Source organism: Ambystoma mexicanum, chromosome 2p, assembly GCF_040938575.1.
Source record: "Ambystoma mexicanum isolate Mex_15411 chromosome 2p, UKY_AmexF1_1, whole genome shotgun sequence".
NCBI classification, from domain to species: domain Eukaryota; kingdom Metazoa; phylum Chordata; class Amphibia; order Caudata; family Ambystomatidae; genus Ambystoma; species Ambystoma mexicanum.
Window position 1 is genome coordinate 1,100,788,047 of NC_090923.1, and position 22,382 is coordinate 1,100,810,428.

General features: G+C 47.0%; 1 protein-coding gene across 3 annotated transcripts in view; it reads left to right on the forward strand.

Annotated features, from left to right (window-relative positions):
• Positions 1-22,382, forward strand: part of MACROD1 (mono-ADP ribosylhydrolase 1) — a 1,116,388-nt gene that overhangs the window by 176,677 nt on the left and 917,329 nt on the right. The window contains exons 3-4 of one of the 3 annotated variants that reach the window (XM_069645106.1): positions 1,241-1,360; positions 1,747-1,960. In XM_069645106.1, the coding sequence (XP_069501207.1) occupies positions 1,241-1,360; positions 1,747-1,763 (137 nt within the window). In that variant the 3' untranslated portion in view covers positions 1,764-1,960. Of the gene's footprint in view, positions 1-1,240; positions 1,361-1,746; positions 1,961-10,345; positions 10,591-22,382 lie in introns of those variants that run through there. The other 2 variants (XM_069645105.1, XM_069645104.1) reach the window with 2 other exon arrangements.

The window sequence follows — 22,382 nt, forward strand, 5'->3', positions numbered from 1 at the left end:
TGTTCTCCCGCACCAAACCAGACGGTCCACGTTCACTGCACCTGGAACAAGAGGGAAGTCACTGGCGCTGAATGCTGCGCTCCTTCACCACTTTGAACTTGCTTGCATTTTCAACCAGCTCAACACTGCATCATGTCTTAGCTAAAGCTAGTCATCTGCTAGGCCCGAAGCGACAGCTCAACGCCGGGACCCGATACAAATCACTGCAGAGTCACGCGCCGACTCAGGGTTACAACCACGGCTCGACCAAGCAAGCAACTCAAACCGCTGGAGCTTCATTTATCGACTCCTCCCAGCAACTAAAGCCTGACTCGTCCTGACCAACTGTGAAGCATTCCTGGGTACCGCCCCGACCTGCATCCTTCAAAGCCACCCTTCTACCGCACTGAGCGACCATATTCGCCCCATCTCAACGCCCGCTTGCTGCTTGAGTCCACACAATCCAATGTGCCCGAACTGAGCATGAACAGCTTGTATCATTGTTCGACACCGGGTCTGACTGCGTCAGCCCACCAAGAACTGAATACAGGTACTGTTGACTCTGAACTGCCCCCTCAGTCCACTTGGACCCTAGAGAGTGGTTAGGTCACGATTGCTCCTGATTTAAACCAATATATCCTTTTTGTGGTTAGTTAATTACCTGCCACCCCTAGAACTACACTCAGAGTGCTACTTTCTCAACTCTGTTGCACCTTCTCTGTTCTTCCTTTGGGGCGGCTTTTTGTAAAGTATTTTCCATTCGTTCTACGTGCAGATGGCGTGTTTGATTAAAGTATATTTATTTTTATAGAACCTTGATTAGACGTTCCCTTTATTTTGGACTGTGATACTGTGTTGTTTGGATCGCTACTGGTTCACCTTCACACCCCTCTTGAGAGCATAGCCTTCCCTTGGCCCACTTTTCCACAAAAGGTGAAGGTGTATATCTCTTAATTGTCACTGCTTTTTTACCTTTCTGATTGCGTTGTGTTTTGGTTTGTAGAAGTGCAAGTGCTGGGTGGGCCATTATATACATCCAAACAGTGAAGTTAACAGACATACACACATCGTGACGTTCTTTGAACTATACATCCAAATCCTTGCCATACAGGCACTAACCAGTGATACCACACTAACCCATACACCTTAACACTTGATTAGCAACACATTCCTGTGATGCCTCTATCACAACTTAACAAAAAAGTGAGCTGCAGAGACCGCACAGAAGAAATGCTTGACATTTCGCTCTTTCTGCTCATAGGTGCCAAGCTGAAGCCCTCTGCAGAGGTGAAGTACCCTAAGGACAAACACTTGATCGAGAAGATATCACTCTTCAAAGGCGATATTACTAAGCTGGAAGTGGATGCCATTGTGAATGCAGGTAAGTGCCATACCCCAGGGCCTGCCCCCTGGTGAGGCGCCCATCCTGATGTTCATACATCAGGTGCACACCTCTTTTGTCATTTGAGAGTGAGTTGAGTTTGTTAAGTTGCGTATGCACACAGAAAATTCCATATCACACTTTTTTGTTTAGATCCTACTCCTTTACATGTCATTTTTTAGATTCTTCTGGACAGTTTGTTTATATTTCATGTGGAAACACCTTGAATTTTAAGGGATGTATTATTTAGGTAGTGCTGTTATTTCACAGAAATCCTAGAAAAGGCAGAACAGACATTAAAAACCATGGGTACTATAGGCATCACAATTAGCGAAATCCTACGTTTGACCCTAACGTCCGGTTGTATTGTATGTTTTGTTTTTTAGCCTTGTTAGTTTACTGAAATCCCGAGGTTGAAACGCCACCACACCACGATTGATTACAAGACCAGGAATACTCGGCTTCTAAAACTAGAAATTGTGAAGGCTTACTTACTTTTAAAAGGGCAATAGTTCGATGGTGAAATGATAGGCGTTGGAAAGCAGTCCACATTTGTTGCAAATAGCAACATAGATCTAAATGGCACCCATGTTTCTTTTATGCCCGTGTACACGGTGCATGGACAGCTCGTTTGAAGATGCTCCCCTGATGTGCCTGTTTGATTAAACATGTTTAAGTGGAAACCGCGATATTGTGAAATGCTTGCAATTGGCCACCACTAACAAAGCTTTTGCCCTGGGGCATCAACCGACGGGTTGCTTGCACGAGCATCTGCCAAACAAAGAGAATTGTGCTGGGACCAGTGCAAACAGCATATCCGTGTCTTTTGCGGAATGACGATAGAACATGCATGTACCAAAAAGTTGCACAGAAATGCTAAGTGCCCATTTGCGATAATGCCAATAGGTGCAAAACATTTAGCCGTTGCACTAGTGCATCTGTGCATGTGAGGGATTGCCGTATTTGCAAATTCAACTTCTTTTGCGCAGATATGTTCCATGGGCATACATTCCAACCTAAGCACGCACCTTGTGCACTAGAGCTGGGAATCATTTTATGCACATGCATGAGCAAACAATCCACTTTGTCAGAAATCTCTGAAACGCCTGGTGTAAATTGCTTCCACTTAACAATAGTTCCAACTGAAGAGCAAGAACTTGAATTGTGTTGATACGTTCTGTCATATTCATCAACATGTGTAATCTCGGTGGAGACATGATGTTCGCTTTTCTGTGATCTGATCGGCTGAATATCGCTGGCTATGTTATCTTATCGCTTTCCTTGTTGCCTCTCATGCTGCTCTGCTAAAAACAGGAGGAATCCATGTGATTGTTTCACGTGTACAGTACTTGCCATTGACATTTGTAAACTCGTCCAAAACATGTAAATGAACAAAGCAATGCACGATTGTGAATTACAAATAGAGGGGTCGTGTTTTTCTTTTGAAATGCTACATGTTGCTCATTTGGGTGGCTTCTGTCTTGATGACTGGTATGACTTATCTGCACATCTCTGCCCAATTAAGTTCACCATTTAATTGGGAATATATTTGTATCTTATTTCAAAACGAGTGGAACATTTTCCAAAAATTGAGCAATATGTTCAAACGTCACAGTACAGCCTTAATTAAGTGAAGGAAGGTATTGCAGTTCCTCCCTCTCTCTAGAAATGTGTGTGATCCTATGTTCAGTGATTTAATAGAAATGTAAACCCTACCTTGTATTATTCTCATATTCTTTAATGGTAAATTCCAGTAGTACAACGTCCTTTCATCGACAGCTATTTTTTCAACAGGTTTTTTTTACAAAACATTTCGCCGAAAAAACACATTAAAAAATATAGGGGCGGGTGGGGTTACTTATAAAGTGTTGGGGGGGATCAGGAATAGAAAAAAAAATATGGGTAAAGTGTCTTGGGGGGATGCCCAAAAATAAAAAAAATACATTTTTCGAATGTTTTTTCAGTGAAAAATGTTTGTTAAAAAACACGTCGAAAAAATTGCTGTTGATGAAATGACACAGAACCATTCCAATAACTTCTCGCTATGTCAATAGTTACATAGTTTGGACTGTGTTCACTTTCTCATCCTACTGAGCCAATGGCCACTGGCCCAACTGACATGCTTGCGTAAATTGGTAAAAATGGGTGCATAACCTACATTGGCCCTCATTACGACCCTTGCGGAAAGCGACTGACCGGAGCGCCACAGCGTAAATAGCGTTTCCGCCATTGTACGAAGGAGCAAAGTGCGGCCCATTCCGACCCATCGGGCACGAGCACCACGCCACGGCGGAAGTGCAAAGTCCGCGATGGCGGAAATGACCCCAAAACGGCCCACACCGCCGCCGTACGGCGCCCTAGGTGCAATACCGCCACCCCTCTTAGCGGTCACCGCAGTGTGCGCCTACCGGAAAGTACGGTGCCCGGAAATATACGGAAACGGAAGTTAAAACATGGGCCCGGAACGGGAAACATCCCGGCGTACACCTATAAAAACACCAAAACAACACAACCACTAAAATCACTACCCTGAAACACACCCCAACCCGTCAACCACCCTAGCGAAACCAAGAAAAATGGGAAAAGTAGCGAAGAAAGCGTGCGACCGCAAGCGGCAGGTCCACTTCTCCCGTGAGGAACTCACCGTGCTAACAGAGACCCTCCAGGAGAATGCTGCCGTTGTCTTCTCCACGCAAATGACCAGGACGGCACTTGCAAACAAGAAGGCCATATGGGCTCTGGTGGCACAGCGGGTAAGTGCGGTGGGGACCGCACCCCGCACCCCACAGCAATGCCGCAAGCGATGGGACGACCTGCGGATACGCGTCCGCAGCATACTCTCTGCCAACCGCAACATTGCCACAGCCACCGGGGGAGGTCCTGAATCACCCATCAAGTTGACCCCCTGGGAAGAAATCTGTGCCTCCACCATCGGAATGGAGAGCATAGAGGGAGTCGGAGGGATGGAGAAAGGAGTGCAGACATCCGAAGATTCAGGTAGGTGGGCCAGATAAAACAATGCCAAATCCACACAGTCCATCCATGTGAAGTACCATGCGTCCACATAGTGCAACAGAAACACATGTCCAGGAGAACGCCCACACACATCGGCCTGATAGCGCACGTTAAAACCCACAATAAATACATAAATAATTAAAAACCCCTAATACACGCACTACACGTGCAGCAGGCACACCCTAACTGCAGGCTGCCAAACAACTGCACCCTCACTCCACACACAAATCAAAGCACCTCCAAGACCCCGACCCAAATCACCCTCAGGTACCACCCCAATGCATGTGATACAATGCCATTCCAATTCCCACTGACCCATCAATAACCCTCGCCCTCCTTTACTCCACCACAGGGTCCGATCCAAACGACGAGCTACAGGACACCCCTACCAGCACACCTGCAAAGAGGGCCAAGACCAACGGCCAGAGACCCTCCACCTCAGCTGCACGCATCAAGACACGGCAGCAGCACAAATCAGGTGGCAGCACAGAGGAGGGAACATCAACAGGCACCCCAGCAGCCAGCATGGCCACAACACCACCACCACAGGTCCCCCCAATGGATGCCACAGAAGGCACTGCCTCTGGTGGCAGCAGCACCATAGGTGACACCCCATTGATGGCAGCATGCTCGGACACAGAAGACGGGGATGTCGAGGTCAGATCCATCCATGACCTGTCCCAATCCCCCTGTCTGTCCCCTCCCGTACAACATGAGGATACCACGCAGGTGCAGCCACAAGACGACGACTGGCCATCCCCCACAAGCCCTGTGGCAAGGCAACATGAGGACAACAGCCCCTCTGTGACACCACCGCAAATGGCCATGGCCCAGCAGAGGCAACAGTCCCTCGACAAGTTAATCGTCCAACAGCAGCAAATGGCCACACTCCTCAAGGGCCATGCCGATGAATGTGGGGGCACCAAGGCAGACATAGAAACATCAACAGAGACACTTAGGGCAGAAATGGAGAGAGGTACAGAGACGCTAAGGGCACAAATTGAGAGTAGCACCGAGAGCCTGAGAGTCCAAATGGAGAGTAGCACCGAGAGCCTGAGGGGGGAACTGCATGCGACGTCCAAAGACGTATGTGCCGAACTTGCCGCAGTGCGCCGTGTGCTCACTGAGCTCTCGCAAACCCTTAGGGACATGCATGGACGTGAGCAGGCAGACACATCATCCGTTGCAAGTTCCGTCCAGGGCAGCCCCCAACGTAGATCTGGAAGGAACCTGCGCTCCACAGGCAGGGGTGCCCCTGATACCCGCAGAGGGGGCATGCAATAGCGACAGCCCACTGACAATGAGCATCTTTGGACACTGGTGTTCGGGGGGGAGGTAGGAGGGTGGAGGGGGTGTGTTGGGCTCACTTGGGTGGCGGGTCGATAGGGTGTTCAACATGATATCACATATGCCATAAAAAGTGCACGATCAACCAATGAGAAGTGTGGACATTGATCTTTGTGTACTAGGCCATCATAGGCGTACAGTCCATATTGTGCATGTCCCAGACACACGCAGTGCCACGAGTCCCGTGTCCATGTATCAGCCACCAGGCGTGAGTGCTAGAAGCATACATCAATGAGATGCTGACGAATGTCACGGGCCTCCGGTGCCTCGCAGACTCCATGAGGTGCTGCCACATCCCCACCCTCATCATGACCATCATCAGGTGCTTGCAGTTCTGCGTCAGGGGGCATGGGCACATTTCTACGTACGCACATGTTGTGGAGCATGACACATGCCATCACCATCTTTGCAACCTTCTCATGGCGGTACAGGAGTGCCCCGCCAGACCTGCTGAGGCAGCGGAAACGGGTCTTCAGTAGGCCGAATGCCTGTTCAATGACTACACGGGTACGTGAGTGGGCATGGTTGTAGTCCTCCTCATGCTGGTCCCGTGGGTTCCGGACTGGTGTGAGGAGCCATCTCTTCAGTGGATATCCGGCATCACCTGTATGTGGACGAGAAACGTATGATGTGGAATGCCATTGATACGTACGCACACCCCCCCCCCCCCCTTCCTGGCAGGTCATTGACAATTCACATACCCCACATCATCATGCATGTAATGAGACTCACCGAGTAGCCAGGATCTGTTCCCTGCGTGTCGCTCCATGTAGCGTGGTATTGTAGAGTTCCTCAAGACCATAGAATCATGGGTTGATCCAGGGAATCGGGCACAACAATGTGTAATGATCCTGTTGGAGTCACACACCATCTGTACATTCAGGGAATGAAATTGTTTTCGGTTGCGGTACTGGGCCTCCATGGCATGTGGGACGACCAATTCCACATGGGTGCAGTCGATGGCACCAATGCAACCCGGTATGCCGGCAAGTGCATGGAATCCCACTTTTGTGTTGGTTATTTCCTGCTCCGAGCGTGGTAGAGAGATGTAGTCGTCTGCGTGCTTCAGGAGGGCATCGAGCACTTGCAATAGTGTCCGTGAGAACAGTGGCTGAGAAATGCCATGCAACTGTCCGACTGTGTGCTGGTAGGTGCCTGTGGCCAGGAAGTGGAGTACAGACACCACCTTCAGTAGGGGTGGGATGGCGGTTGGGCTATCTATCATGCTGACAAGGTCAGCCTGTGTCATGTCCACAATGGCGGCTATGGTGTCCCGGTCCAGACGGTAGAGGGTGTGGATCTGCTCATCAGTGAGGTTGAACGGATGTGCTCGGAGGCGTTGAATTGCGGGCTGCCTGCGTGGTGGTAGTGGCTGTGCTGGTGGGCCTTGCTGGCCCTGCCTTGGCCTCCTCCTCCTCCTGCGTCTCCTCCGTGCGGCTGGTTGTAGTTGGTGTTCGTCTACTTCTTGGAGTCGGAGCACTTGCAGTGCTATCAGGTCCCCCAGGGCCAACATCGCGAGTCCTGCCGGTAGCATTTCGGTGTGGTTGTGGGAGGAGACTGGCTGTGCAATTTATGTGTTTTCAGGCTGTATGGCCTCCACCTGTGGTGATTGATTCCACCTGTGCAAACTGCTCTCCCCTTTGGCCGAGCACGTCCCGCGCACAACGCTGCAATTCGGGGAATTGTATCTTGCTATTGCAATCATGTATTTGTACCCGATGGCCGTGTAAGATTGGTTGATATGTTCATTCTGCTGTGGTCCCATTGTTTCACATACTATCTGTGCAGTCGCGAACAGACTTGTGAGGGGTCAGTGGGACGTAGTACTCGAGTAACGGTGGGCCCTCATGCATCACTGTACCGAGTTGCAACGACGGGCGGGGCGTCCCATTCGTGGGTGAAGGCAGTTGCCATTTTCACACACAGCCGCACTCGATGGAATAATTAGTGATTTCAAACGGCCACAGATGCCTTTTCGACGTGATGTTGCAAATGAGGAATTCGAAGGGCGGCGCTTTCGGTTTCCAGCTAGCGGCGAGGAGATGCCCACAGGTCTGACTGCAAATGTAACGTTCTATTGTTCTATGTCCTTGAGACAGGGCCCATGGCGAGGGAGCAATGATTGATATGAATAGTTTGGGATGCGCAATAGCTACGTGGGCGATGAGGCCGTCCGTTACCAAATACATGTTACTTCACAACACTGGAATTACGGGCTGGGGCACTGTGGATTTAGCAGGCTGCATAACGCACAGACTCAATGGATGTTTCTAATGTTATGTGAGTAATTATTCAGGCATTTTGATCCCGGGATGAGGGAATGATGGATGGATGCATGGGCAGGTGATTTGATACAGAGTTTGCCATGTACAGGGCTTCTTGGGATCTATCCGCCTCCCCTACGCTATGTGATGCAGGGCTGCCATAGTGGGACCATCGTCCATCTGGCCTTGTTGAGCCCTCCCTGTCTCGAGGCGCCCTCAGACACTCGTTTGTGATGGTGTTTGCACCTCGATATAGATGGTTATGAGTCGCAAGTGGTTTTGGGGTGGTGATGTTCCTTTGGAGTGGGCTAGCATGCATATGGCTGTGGATTTCGTGTGATCATTGAAGTGAGTTGTTGGTATGTAGTTCTGATGGCCATTCTGTTCTTTTTCTTTTCTTTTGGTTGACAGGTATCTCCTCCCCTTTTGCCACTGCCATCTGTATGCCACTCCTGCAGATGGATTTTACTCCCGACACCTGCTGCTTCGTGTTAATCAGTGGAGCAGCATTACGATCTTATGGGACGATCGCCAATGGGCCACATGCCCTTACGCAGTACTGGTGGCTCGGAGCAACATTTCGGCCTTTCAGCTGGACTAGTGCCTCCCCATTGGGACGGCCCTGCGGTTCTGTGCGCTTCCATGTTGCCTTTTCGTACGTGAATGTGGCTCTGTGTACCATGGGGGAACAGGGCGACACACAGGTAGTGGCTGGTCATTTCTTGCGGAAGCAGCCCACAATGGTGATTGGTGTTTTGGAGTTCATGGCCTGATGGCTGTATGTGCTTTGTGATTTTGATGTGCATAAAATTTCTATTCTGATTTGGCCCGTGTAGCGTTTTTCTTTGCAAGTGATGTGGCATATGCCTATTTGGGGGGCGATGTATTGTGAGGAGATCTGCATTGGGTTCCAGCTTCGGGGTTTAGTTGCGTGGTACTGTGCTGTGCGCGTTTGCCTACGAAGCCCAGTGAGGTCAGGGATGGGGGCTGCCAATATGCCAGTTTGAATGTTGTCATGCTCAGGGGCGGGGGATTGGGTTTTGTGTAACAGATGCCGGTCAGCCAGGTGGACTGGTTGAATGATGTGGTCTTCGGAATATTGCTGGTCACAGGTGCCTGTGTTTGCGTGCGTTTCTTGGTGGGGGACTGTGGTCATGTCCATTGGGATGGCTTCTGTATTCGTGCCATCTGTGCCCTGCAGCTCCCATTGGCCCCTCTTGTGTTTCTTTTGTTCGTTGGCATGCATGGGTGACTTGTACATTTCAATGGTTGCATTGTGGCTTCATTGCACCTACGGGGAGTTGTACTTTGTGGGCAGGGAGCGGTGTACAGGCACTCAGTGGGGCCGTTTACGGTTGATTCGCGATGCCGTACTTCTCGCCATGGCGGAATGGTACATTCCGCCATGCCTGATGGCGTTAGGTACATGTCCGCTAGGGTCGGAATTGGCGTACCGTTGCACCATGGTGGTGTTTGCGGTTTGGCATGGCGCGCGCGCGCGTGCTTGGTGCAGTTAGCGTTGGCGTTCACTACGGTGTCGCTAATGGCTTCGTACTTTGCGGTGACGGGTCATAGTCGCACCGAGCGCTATTCGATGGCGGTATTGCATTTCCGCCATCGTTTTTCGATTTCCGCCAGGGTCGTAATGAGGGCCATTGTCTAATGGCTAGATAACTGCTAGAAGAGAACTGTTGGGAGTGCCATTCTGCTTTCTAACTATCCCCTTTGGTTCCAGATTACAGATGTTTTGCGCATTTTAATTGATTATGATAGTCTTCACTACCACACAAATACTGACTTTACCTTCAATGTAAACTCTTAATAGGCAAATCAATTAGTCTACAACCAGGAGAGGTATTGGTAAAAGTACCTGTAATGGGGTATATAGTAATATGTCTTGTTCTCAGGAACTTGCTCCAACGCCTGGGTTGGGCTTGCTGCTGGGTCAAGTCTCAATGCCTCGGGTGGGTCTGTTACTGAAGATGCTTTCAGGACCTGGTAGGGAATTTTTGTAAAGACATTGTCTGGCAGTTCCATCCCAAACACCACTGTTGTTCTTACTTGGGTATGGTTTGTGTCATTACCAAGTCAGACAGAGGCTCACCTTCCAGAAACAAGCCTGCAGCTCACTCTGGATCCCCCGATTCCTTCACACACTGTCCCAAGCATGCCTAGCAAAATCTTAAAAATCCAACTAGACCTGCAGGACGCGTTCCTTACTCGACCTAAGAGACAAGTAATAAGGATTGGTAAAGCAATAAGGTTAACATTTGTCATGATTGTTAATATATGTGAATGTTTACTTTGTAAGCTATCTTTTAGGTGACTAATGGTATGTCATAAAACATTCTTTACACAGATCAATTTAAAGATGATGGTTAGTATTTGGCCATGAAGAAGCTCACTAGTTTCCACAGGATTGACTGGGGACACTAAGCGAAACATGAGTCGGCCATTGGATTACATCTTTTCTTTTTTATTGGTATATTAGAAGAAATAATTTTGTTTCTTTTGACCACATTATGGATTCACTGATTATGATGTTTTGAGAAACAGGCTATCCTTTAGATTTGTGATTGACAATACAAAGCTTTAAAAGCACAAGGCGTGCAAGGTGCAATAGGTTTTAGGTATTGTACTGTTGCCTAAGAGAAATGCACTCGCCCTGTGGTGACGGGCGGCAACATATTAACCAGTGCTTTCTGTAAAATGGGGATGTCACCATAAACATACTTCATATTTGGGGCAATGTTGTCACCCAAAGGCCAGACATGCACAGTGAAACTTTCATTTGCCATTTAAATGGCAAATTAACGTTCTCAGACATGTTACAGGGATAGCAGTTTCCAAAGAAGAAAAACCTGCCCTGGCCATTTGCCCACTCATTGGTACAGTCAATGCTGGATTGCTCCTTTCTACGTTCTAGTGAACAATGTCAAGACTCGGATGCCTCACCAAGGTTTTTAGATACAGGTGTTTATGGCGTTTTTGGACTGGTGTTGGCACACTCTATTTCCCATGCTTTTACCAGGCATGGTCTATGATTTTTCTGTGTAAATTTGCAGTATATTTCTTGAAAGGACCATCTATTCTGTGGCAGTGTGACCCACAATTATCATAGTCTGTGCTTTTCTTGATGTGTGTGTATATGTGTTCCCATGGGGGACACGGACTATGAAAGAAAGTACAAATTTACACATATTGGCTATCTGCTTCACAGGACAGAAAATCATGCCACAAAGTTTGTATTACAAACAATTATATTTGTTCAATAAACAAAGATGTTGAGACAAAAATACATGAATTTGTGTATATCTATAAACGTTCAACTGACATCAAAATTAAAAAATGTTTTTACAAATTATTCATTAGAAGGAAGTTATAAAAAGACTCCAGTGAAGATGCCAGCTGTTATTTGACCTAATCAACATAGTCCAATACAGACAATTCATACTAAACATACACATTTAGCTGGAAAATCATTATAGAATCAAATTATAATGTCCCAATTGTTCCACAGATTAATTGAAGAGCAACCAATGCAGACATTATACTAATACTAAATAAAATCTTGAAATAGTATAAGGGTGTATAAGCGTATGATTTTTTTTTCTGCTAATGTAAACGACAAGAGGCACATTCAGCATCTGCACACTGCTACCCGTCACCGCAGGGCCAAGCGGCCATAGATAGCAGATATACAATTTGTTTTTATCGGAGTAGATAACAAGAGTCTTCTGTCTGAAATGGAGATTCGGTTTTCAAAATTAAGTATTCAAACAGACTCCTAATAACGGCAAAAAAAGTTTGTTATTTCATCAATACGTTTTGCATTTGAATTGTTATTAACACGCATAAGAACTACAAATCTCATTCTCACTCCCTTATTAGCAAGGCAAATAAATATATCCAGTTGCGACAAATGTCCAATTAAATAATAGTTCTTATGCCTTGGTTGAATTTTGCCGATATTTTCCAACAAGGTGAGGAGAAAGCCTGCTGTCTGGATTGTGAATGGAGCCAGGAGTTCATGCTTAGCACAGCTGTGCGGTTGAAAGAAAGGGAGATGCAATGTGAAGACTAATTTAGATGCCCTTACAACAATTAAAACAATTCATTACAGAAGCTGGGCAAAAACTAAAGGGTGCATCATTTTTCCAGAAGTGTTTTTACAAATAAGTATCCATGCTAGGGGGTGGTTTAATATAGGATGATGGATTACTTTAAAAACTAAGTACACCTCTATTATCACCGTCTCTGGTATTGTCATCAGTGGGGCAGCTGGTTTTATCACTTTCTCCACCAGGATGCCTAGAGAGCCTTGACTGTTTGAACCTCAACATCACTGTAACCGGTTGACACCACTCCAGACCCAGATCACAAACCCAGATCACAGAAACAGGATGAGGAGGACTTCTCAAGTTACTTGTTAATGGAGGGCATACAAGTCTGGATGTTCTTGAGACCAGGGCACCCCATTGCCACTGAAGTGGGAATCCTGACAGTGTGACTAACCCTCAAAATAAAAATATGGTAGTCTCTATACAACAGATCAGTTGTAAATAACTACCAAAATATGCACAAGGACTTTCTTGGTCTCAGTTACAAACAAGAAGTTGATGTCCACGTACATGGTCACTGCTTTTGAGACCTCCAATTTTTCTGTGGAACCACACGGATACTCCTATGTAGTGCCAGAGGGCCCCACAGACACCCAAATCCACTACTGCACCACTAGGAAAGGAGTAGAGGCTGATGAACAACATGGCAAAAATATCTACCAGGACTACTTCCTCATCTTTTGGCACAAGAATGCTCTCACTGTTAGCGGGATGTAAAAATTGCATGTGGAAAGGCCTGTCAGCTTTAGCATTAGGGGAAGCAGATTGGCTAGCTATGAATTGCTCTCAGCCACATGGACAAAGTCTCCATGGGCATGAAGTTTGGAATCTGGCATGATGAAATTTGTGGCTAAAGGCCACGTACCTCATTTAAAGACTCACAACAAGGGTCTTGACCTGCCATTCAATGTTATGGAGCACTTTTGCCTAACTATGTAGGAGCAGTTGCGCAAGTATGAAATGCATAAAACCACTGTCGAGCCCCTGGGTGTGATACGCCAAGTGTCAACTATGTCCTACTCTGATCCTGGTTTGTCAAAGGACATGTCTAGACACAATGTGGCTCAGATGGTAAAAACAGGGCTGATCAACCAGCAAACTAAAAAGGACAAAGTTAAACCAGGCAAGGGGTTCTTAGACACAGGACCCTCCTATAAACCTACAGAATGTCAGACTACCTCATCTCATTCAGCTGACAGTGTGTTCGGATAAAACAGATCGGCAACAATCCTAGTGGATGCCATCACCTGAGAGGTTTGTGAGAACCTTCAATAGTTGCTAGTGGAATGTCACCATGTGGGGTTACCTTTCTGCTTCGAGGTCCCAGAAGCTCCATAACCACATACTCTTCAGTGTTCACTTGGCATGCCAGCCTAAATCTCCTTCAGGAACATCACTTCTGGTCCCACACAGAAAGATCTTGCCACATAAACATATGTTAGTCCATGGTAACCTTCTTAACCAGAATGTGCTTATTCCATTGCTGGCAGGCAAGAGAGTTTTGATTTAAACAGAGCGTATACCTGCAATTAATTATATGAAAAAAATAGGAATGCATTACTTGTATCTGTGAGATTTGGCACTGGCAATGCAGAACTGAGCCATGAGCCAGAGAATGATAATCCCAACTGCAGATATCAGAAGACTTGTGTCATGAATCGCAGGGTGCGCCCCTTTTGGGCCTCATGGTTCCTATCACAACGGGCTTATACACATTAATACCTCCAATATGGCCGTCCAACGCATTCCCTTCTCGCTCCATGCGTTGGACGTAACCTTCTCTATTTCTAGACCACGCCTTCCGCGGCTCCGCGCATCTCAATGCTATTGCCAAGTAGCGACCAGACGTGTGCTCCGTAGCTCACGGTTCTTCTCCTTTACACCTTTAAGCCATATTGACCTGGTCTGCTCCTACTTCCGTGAAACAAATTCAATCTTTCCTGGGACTTGCCAATTTCTACCGGAAATTCATATCTAATTTCTCTGAGATAGTTCAACCGATTGTTGCTCTCCTGAAGAAAGACACCCCTTTCCTCTGGTCAACACCACAAGATATGGCCTTCCAGCGTTTAAAGACAGAGTTTACGCAAGCTCCTATCTTGGCTCAACCCGATACTAGCCGTCCTTTCCTGGTAGAAACGGAAGCTTCAAATTATGCCTTTGGCGCAGTCCTGAAACAAGAATTAGGAGATAAACTGGAACACCCAATTGCTTACCTCTCACGAACTCTGACTCCTAGTGAAACACATTATTCAGTCCTGGAAAAATAATTGTTAGCCATTCGCCAAGCCTTCACTGAATGGCGACATCTACTTTTGGGAGCTAAACATCCAGTTCAGGTCCGTACTGACCACCGTAACCTCCAGATTCTACAGTCTTTGGAGTGTAGGAACAGTCGTTAGGCACGTTAGGCATATTTCTTTGACCAGTACCAGTTCCATATCACTCACGTTCCTGGATCACAAAACCTGATCGCCAACGCCTTATCTTGAAGACCTGACTACGAGCCCACTGAACACAAGGCATATCCTCAGATGTTTTCCCCACGATCTTTGTGGCCCAGGCAGTCAACCTCCTCGAAGAAATCCAAGCCCAAACCCAATCCTCTGATCTGTGGAAGGACAAATCCAAAAGAAATCCTTGGAATGTAAAGGTCCGGGAAGGTTATTTGTTCAAAGACAATCTGTTGGTCATCCCTACAAAAAGACTACAACAGAGAATCATGAATCTCTGTCACGATACCCTACACCCTGGACATCGTGGTGTCACCAATACCATCCGTCTGATACAAAGGCAATTCTGGTGGCCTAAGATGAGACCCGACGTACGGCAGTACATTTAATCCTGTGTTGTCTGCAGCCAAAATAAACACAATAACAAGAAACCAGCGGGCCTTCTACTACAACCTACGTTGCCAACTAAGCCTTTGGAGATTATCGCTACGGACTTCATTGTGGAACTGCCACCCTCCCGTGGGTATACCACCATCATGGTTACCATAGACTTGTTCACTCATATGGCTCATTTTACGCCCCTGCGTAAATTACCATCCTCTTCTGAACTAGCAGGTATCTTCCTGGAACACATATTCCGTTTGCATGGACTCTCTTCCAAGATCATTTCGGATTGCGGACCTTAATACATCTCACAATTCTGGAAACATCTCTGTCAATATTTAGGGATCCAACGTGCCCTTTCATCAGGTTACCACCCTCAAACCAACGGAATCACAGAACGTGTCAATCAAACCCTGGAACAGTATCTTCGATGCTTCGCCACCAAGGTCCAGGATGACTGGTCGCTCCTGATACCCGTGGCTGAATTCGCTTACAATAATTCTGACCATTCGGCACTTATGATCAGCCCCTTTTATTGCAGTCAAGGATTTCATCCGTCGGTCCTACCTTCTGTTCTTCCTCAATCTACACCAGTACCTACAGTTGATTCCTGGATCGAAACCCTTGTCAACATACATAAAGAAGCCAAGGAATTTTTGGAGAAGGCCAGGAAACAGACCAAGAAATATGCAGATTCCAGAAGAAGACCTGGCCCTTCTTATGCAGTCGGAGATCAGATCTGGTTGTCTTCAAAATTACTACCCCGACATCTACGGCCTAGTAAACTGGCCCCTCGGTACTATGGTCCATTTTCCATTAAAGAAGTTATAAATCCTGTTTCTTAACAGATCAAATTGCCTGAATCCTGGAAGAAGATACACCCAGTCTTTCACACATCTTTACTGAAACCCTACTATCCATCCTCCTAAAAACCCTCCAGGCCTCCTCCTATACTGGTCGATGACCAATTGGAATATGAGGTATCTCGGATTTGTGATTCCAGGTATAGAAGGGGCCAGCTTCAATACCTGGTTGAATGGAAAGGATATCCTCCTAGTGAAAGAACCTGGGAACCTCTCTCAAACATCAAGGCCCCACGGCTGCTCAGCAGGTTCCACCTCATCCACCCGGGCAAACCAGGAGGCAAAGGTCTTCGGAGGAGGCATGCTGTCATGAATCACAGGGTGTGCCCCTTTTGGGCCTCGTGGTCCCTGTCACAACAGGCTTATACACATTAATACCTCCAATATGGCCGTCCAACGCATTCCCTTCTCGCTCTATGCGTTGGATGTAACCTTCTCTAGACCACGCATTCCGCGGCTCTGCGCGTCTCAATGCTATTGCGAAGTAGCGACCAGACGTGTGCTCTGTAGCTCGCGGTTCTTCTCCTTTCCACTCCGCTTTCCCTTCCTTGAACCCCTCCCCTTCTTCTTCCTCCTGGATTCGAGTTCTAGCGAACTTACCTTGCCTCCTGGATTCCTGGATTCGGCCTCCTGGAAAACTGAACGCATTCTGGATTCGGCAGAGACACGGGCCGCCTTCTTCAAAACCTGTTCCATCCGAAAGAAGGCAGTATCCAAGGACGCCGGTAAAGAACGGATTCAGGTGAGACGGGGGGAACTCCTTGACAATTTGAGCAGATTGGCACCCTGCCCAATCAGGTGATGGATTCCCTCTTCAATAGATGGGGATTCCCCATAATCAATCAGATTCTGAACAACCCCAAATTCAGTCTGCATGGCTTGGGCTCCATCTCCATGGTAGATGCCTTTCTATTATGCTGGTCGGGGTTGCTCTATTGTATGTTCTCATCACTTCCTGTCATCTACCAATTCATTCTGAAATTCAGGACGAGCATCGGAAGTTGCATAGTAGTAATTGTTTCTGTCTGGCCAAACACAATAATGTACTCATATCAGCTTTTCCTCTCTGAAGCCATGACAATTTCTGCTTCAGCAAGGATTGTGCCTTTGTTTGCTCCAACATGGCTATGTTCCACACTACCCTTGTCTTCAATCTCACAGCTTAGAAGCCTTGTGCAGTAAAGGGTACTCTGTATTTGTCTCTCTTTCATGTACAACAACCTCAATATCAGATAATTAGGGAGCACTCAAGTAGCTGCTATTATAGAGCATGTGGCTGACATGCTGTCATGTAGAATGGAAGGTTCTGGACATTCTTCCTGCTCAAGGGGCCAAATATGTAATGGCTGATCCCCAATGAACTCTCCCACCAACAGTACCTCAGTGTCTGTGAGAGTGTTATGATTAATTGCTCTATTACTATTTCAAGTATGCACATCTCAAAGTTGTTGAAAGGCTTTCTTGCTTCATCAGGATGGATCTTAAAACTCGGCTGTGCTGTAAATGTTATCACTGAAAGTGCAAATCATCCTTATGAGCGGTGCAACATCACCGGTAAGTAGCAGAGGCGACAGGGCTCGAGCCTTGCGGCACTGCATAATCTACTTTTCTTGTCTATGATTGAAATGAGGGTCTGAGATTGTCAGTTGTCTGTCTGTGTAAAGTTTTGACACTAACCTGTCTCGTGCAGCAATTTACGAGGCAATTGGGGAGTCCCCTGAGGCCCCTAACACCTCCCTCCTCCCTAGGAGGGAACCAAAGGGGTGTGCAAGGGATCCCAGGGAAACCCTCCTGGGGGAAAAAACCCTGCTGGAATGGATGAGGAGCTGGATCGGTCGCGTCTCCGCTGGCTGCAGCTCCTCAAGTTTTACAGGAATCACTGGATCGGGTCACTGAAGTCCTGATTTAAAATAAGTAAACGAGAGATGAGAGAAGGAACTAGGTACGAGAGAAATCAATATAATGATTGGGTAAGTACCTAATTTGTCTGAAAGGGGGGACTATCTGTGGACTGCGGAACGGGAAGGCTAGGCAGGATGTACGGCTGTAAGAAAGAGTAGAAAAGAAAAGGTAAGCATAGGTAGGAGGGATAGAATAGTAAACCCCCTAGTTGCGAACTCACGTAGCGTCTGTAGAGAGAAGCGACGCTCTGAGCTCTGGCTCTGCTGGACCATATCCGGAATCCGTGAGAGAACGAGATGACGTCAGAGGACATCTGACTTGTGAACGTGAAAACACTGCACCATAACCCAGAGGATGAGAAGCCATCTTGGAAGAGGGGAAAACGGCGAGTGCACGCAATCTCCAGCGTCACCACAGGGAACGCCGGTGCCAGCCATTCGTGACAGTATGCCCCCTTCCGAGGGTAACACCTCCTGGTTTGCCCGGATGACACCTGTGGAAACGGCGAACCAGTAAGGGGGCGTGAACTGCTGAAGCCGGTTCCCACGTACGGTCAGCCACCGAGTAACCCTTCCAGTGGATCAAATACTGCAGTCGACCGCGATGATAACGGGAATCACAAATGCCCGAGACTTCGAACTCCGGACCTTCCATAGTAGCCACTGGAGGCGGGTAGGCCCTTATAGATCGACCAAAACGATCCGATTTGTGAAGTTTGAGTTGCGAAACATGAAAAACTGGGTAGATCCTGGACCAAGAAGGTAAGAGCTGTAACTCAAAAGCCAAAGAACCTTTTGCTCTCAATACTGTAAAAGGACCAAAATATTTCGGAGACAATTTAGAGGGAACCAGATGTCTGGGCAGAAACTTTGCTGAGAGCCAGACCAAATCCCCCGGGACAATCACTGGAGTCGATGAACGATGCAAGTCAGCATAACGTTTAGAATGCTCTTGAGCTTCCAGTAAAGCGGTTCTGGCCAAAAGATGTCCCTGTTGAATGTCGCCCATTAGGGCGTCCACATCCGGAAAGGCCGAAGCTCTGAGAAGAGATGAGGAATAGCAGGAAAGATCGTACCCATAGGTACAATGAAAGGGACTAGTTTTGATAGAAGCATGAGGAGCATTATTGTAGGCAAACTCTGCCAAGGGTAACAAATCCTTCCAATTGTCCTGTGCCGCTGATACAAAACAGCGCAGATACGTTTCAAGAGTCTGATTTAAACGTTCAGTCCGCCCATTAGTTTGAGGATGGTATCCCGAACTCAAGGCTCTCTTTATGCCTAAAGCAGAGCAGACTTGTTGCCAATTTCGAGAAATATATTGGGAACCTCGATCTGACACTATGCTGTCAGGAAGACCATGCCGGGAAAAGATGGAGTCTATGAACTGTCTTGCCATCTGTGGAGCTGTTGGTACTGAGGGTAGAGCCTGGAAATGAGCCATTTTGGTGAAATAATCCACTGTTACCATAATGGTTGTATGATCTTTAGACACAGGTAAGTCAACGATAAAATCTGTGGAAATCAATTGCCAAGGACGAGTAGGTATTTGGGCTAGAGCCAGCTTTCCCAACGGTTTACTGCGAGGAACCTTGACTTGCAAACAGATCACACAAGAAGAGACGTAATCAGTCACGTCCCTTCTTAAGGTTTCCCACCAGAAATGTCTCAGTATGAGTTCTTGGGTACTGGCTATTCCACGATGTCCAGCAACCATAGAATCGTGACACATGTGCATGACTTCCGTTCGGAGCAGGAGTGAGGGAATGTACACCTGATGACCCCGGTAGAAACATCCGTCTTCGAGACTTAGTCCCCATTTGTCTGCCTGACCTCTAATGGAATCCATTAAGACTAGAGTTTGGGCTGCTACAGAGTGGAGGAAGTCCTGGACCATAGATATGAACGTAGCATGAGGAAACAATCTCTCGGTCTGAAAACCAGATTTGCAATCCGGATCTCTGCGAGATAGAGCGTCAGCTTGAAGATTGGTTTTACCTGGAATTATAGTGAAAGTGATATTGTAGGGAGAGAAAAAATGGGCCCATCTTGCTTGCCGGCTGTTACGAGTCTCAGCGTATTGTAAACTCTTGAGATTCTGATGGTCGGTGCGGACCTCAATGGGATGTTGGGAACCCAACAGGAGATGTCTCCATTCCTGAAAGGCCCGTTTTATCGCCAACAATTCTTTCTCTAACACCGTGTAATTGATCTCAGAGGAAGAAAAAGTCTTGGACAGAAAGGCCACAGGGTGTTCTGGTCCGTGAGTAAAGGCTTGTTTAAGTACCGCACCCAACGCAAAATGGGAGGCATCAGTTTCCACTATAAACAGTAAGCTTTGATCTGGGATTCGTAAGAGAGGAGCAGAAGTAAAGAGAGTCTTCAAAGTATCAAAGGCTGACTGGGCGTCTTCTGTCCAATAAAAAGGCTTTCCCTTCTTGAGTAGTCTTGTAAGGGGCAGAATGATTGATGAAAATCCGGCTATAAATTTCCTATAGAAATTCGAAAACCCCAGAAATCTCTTTAGTTCCTTGACAGAACTAGGAGAGGACCATTCCAGAATAGCGGTCACCTTGCGAGGATCCATGGAAATTCCAGTAGGGGACAAAACGAACCCCAGGTACGTGACTGTAGTCTGATGGAATACACACTTTTCAGGCTTGCAATAGAGGTGATTACTTCGTAATCGGTGTAACACCTGACATACGTGTCGGTGATGTTCTTTAGGATTCCTGGAAAATACCAATATGTCGTCAAGATACACCACTACCGTATGAAGAAGGAGGTCTGAGAATATATGGTCAATGAACCTTTGAAAAACAGCCGGGGCATTCGCGAGTCCGAAGGGCATTACTCGGTATTCAAAATGTCCAAAAGGGGTACGAAACGCGGTATTCCACTCATCCCCTTCCTTGATTCTAATGAGGTGATATGCCCCTCTGAGGTCCATCTTTGTGTAAATAGTCGCCCCTTTTACTGCTTCTAGGATGTCCGGTATTAAGGGCATTGGGTATCGATCGGGAATCGTGATCTTATTAAGACCCCTATAATCAATGCAGGGACGTAATTCGTCCGTGTCCTTCTTAGCTATGAAGAATAATGATGCACCTGCAGGGGAAGTCGATTCCGTAATCAAACCGTTTCTGAGGTGGGTATCCAAATACTGCCGTAGGACTAATTTTTCCTTCTCGGAAAGGATGTACATCTTTCCAAAGGGAAGTGGCTGAGAGGAGTCTAGACGGATGCAACAATCATCTCTCCGATGAGGCGGAAGTTCAGAAAATTGGGAAGAGGAGAAAATGTCCTGAAACTCTTCGTACTCAGGAGGAACAGGACTAATCAGGTCTACTATCCTTTGAGAGACCACAGGGTTAGATGAAGGAGCACAAAATCCAACTGATCCTTCAGTAAGACAGTGTTGGGTACAATATTCAGATCCCAAAAAAATGGAACCGGCTGCCCAATTTATGTATGGGTTATGTAGTTTTAACCAGGGCAAGCCCAGAATGACAGGGTAGTGAGCTGCTTTTATTATATCAAATACGGCTTCCTCCCTATGTGAACGAATGAGCATTGTCAAAGTGTGAGTCTGTTCTCGGATAGGTCCCGATATTAGTGGGGTTCCGTCTACGCCTTCAACTGGTATCGCGATAGCTTTGGGAGATCGGGGAATATTCAGTTTTCTCGCCCAAAAATCGTCCATGAACCAACCAGCTGCTCCACAGTCAACCAATGCTGGGACAGAAACGATGTTCTCATCTGGCAAAGAAAAAGTGATGCGCAAGACTACCATGTCCAGCGAGGGAGACAACCTTGTAGGAGATTGGGAACCTGTATCAGTTACCCCGACCGTAGGTCCCCTTACGGTTGAGGTCTGGCGTTTCCCGAACGAAAAGGTTTTCTGAGAGGAGCGACTGGGCACTCGTGCACGGTATGATCAGAAGAGCCACAATACATGCATAGTCCCTTGCTTCTTCTACGGGCGCGTTCCTCTTGAGTCAGAGGACCCCGTGTAGTGCCTAACTGCATAGGTTCGTCTGCAGTGGCTGTTTTAGAGAAGGATACTAATTCTGGCGCAGAGCGATGACTTCTCCCTTTCCTCTTCTCTGCATGCCTTTCCTGCAGTCGATAGTCCAGCTGCATGGTTAATGAGATTAGTTCAGCTAAGGTGTTTGGTCTCGGAACTCGAGCCAATTCATCCTTCAACTCCTCACTCACCCCTCTCCTAAACAATGTGATAAGTGCATCATCGGCCCAGGATGTGCCTAAGGCCATTTGTTTAAAGCGGGTAATAAATTCTAAGATTCCTAAAGAACCTTGCTTGAAGTCTAGGAGTTTCTCTTGAGAGGAGACATTGTATTCTCTCCGAGAAAACATAGCTTTTAGACTCGCCGTAAAAGCAGGTACAGAATCCAATATGGCATAATTGGAAGTGACAATAGGCGTGGCCCAGGCTAGTGCGGGGCCCGTGAGATGAGTAATCATATATCCCACTCTATCTCTGTCTGAGGGAAAGAATGATGTCTTAAAAGCAAATTGCACCGTACAAGCATCCAAAAATTCCCTTAAAGAATGCGAGTTTCCGTCATATTTCCCGCCTGGTAGAGGGCCAGGAGGAATTTCTGAACTAATGGGGGCCTTATTGAACATTTGCTGTTTAAGGATTGCATTTTC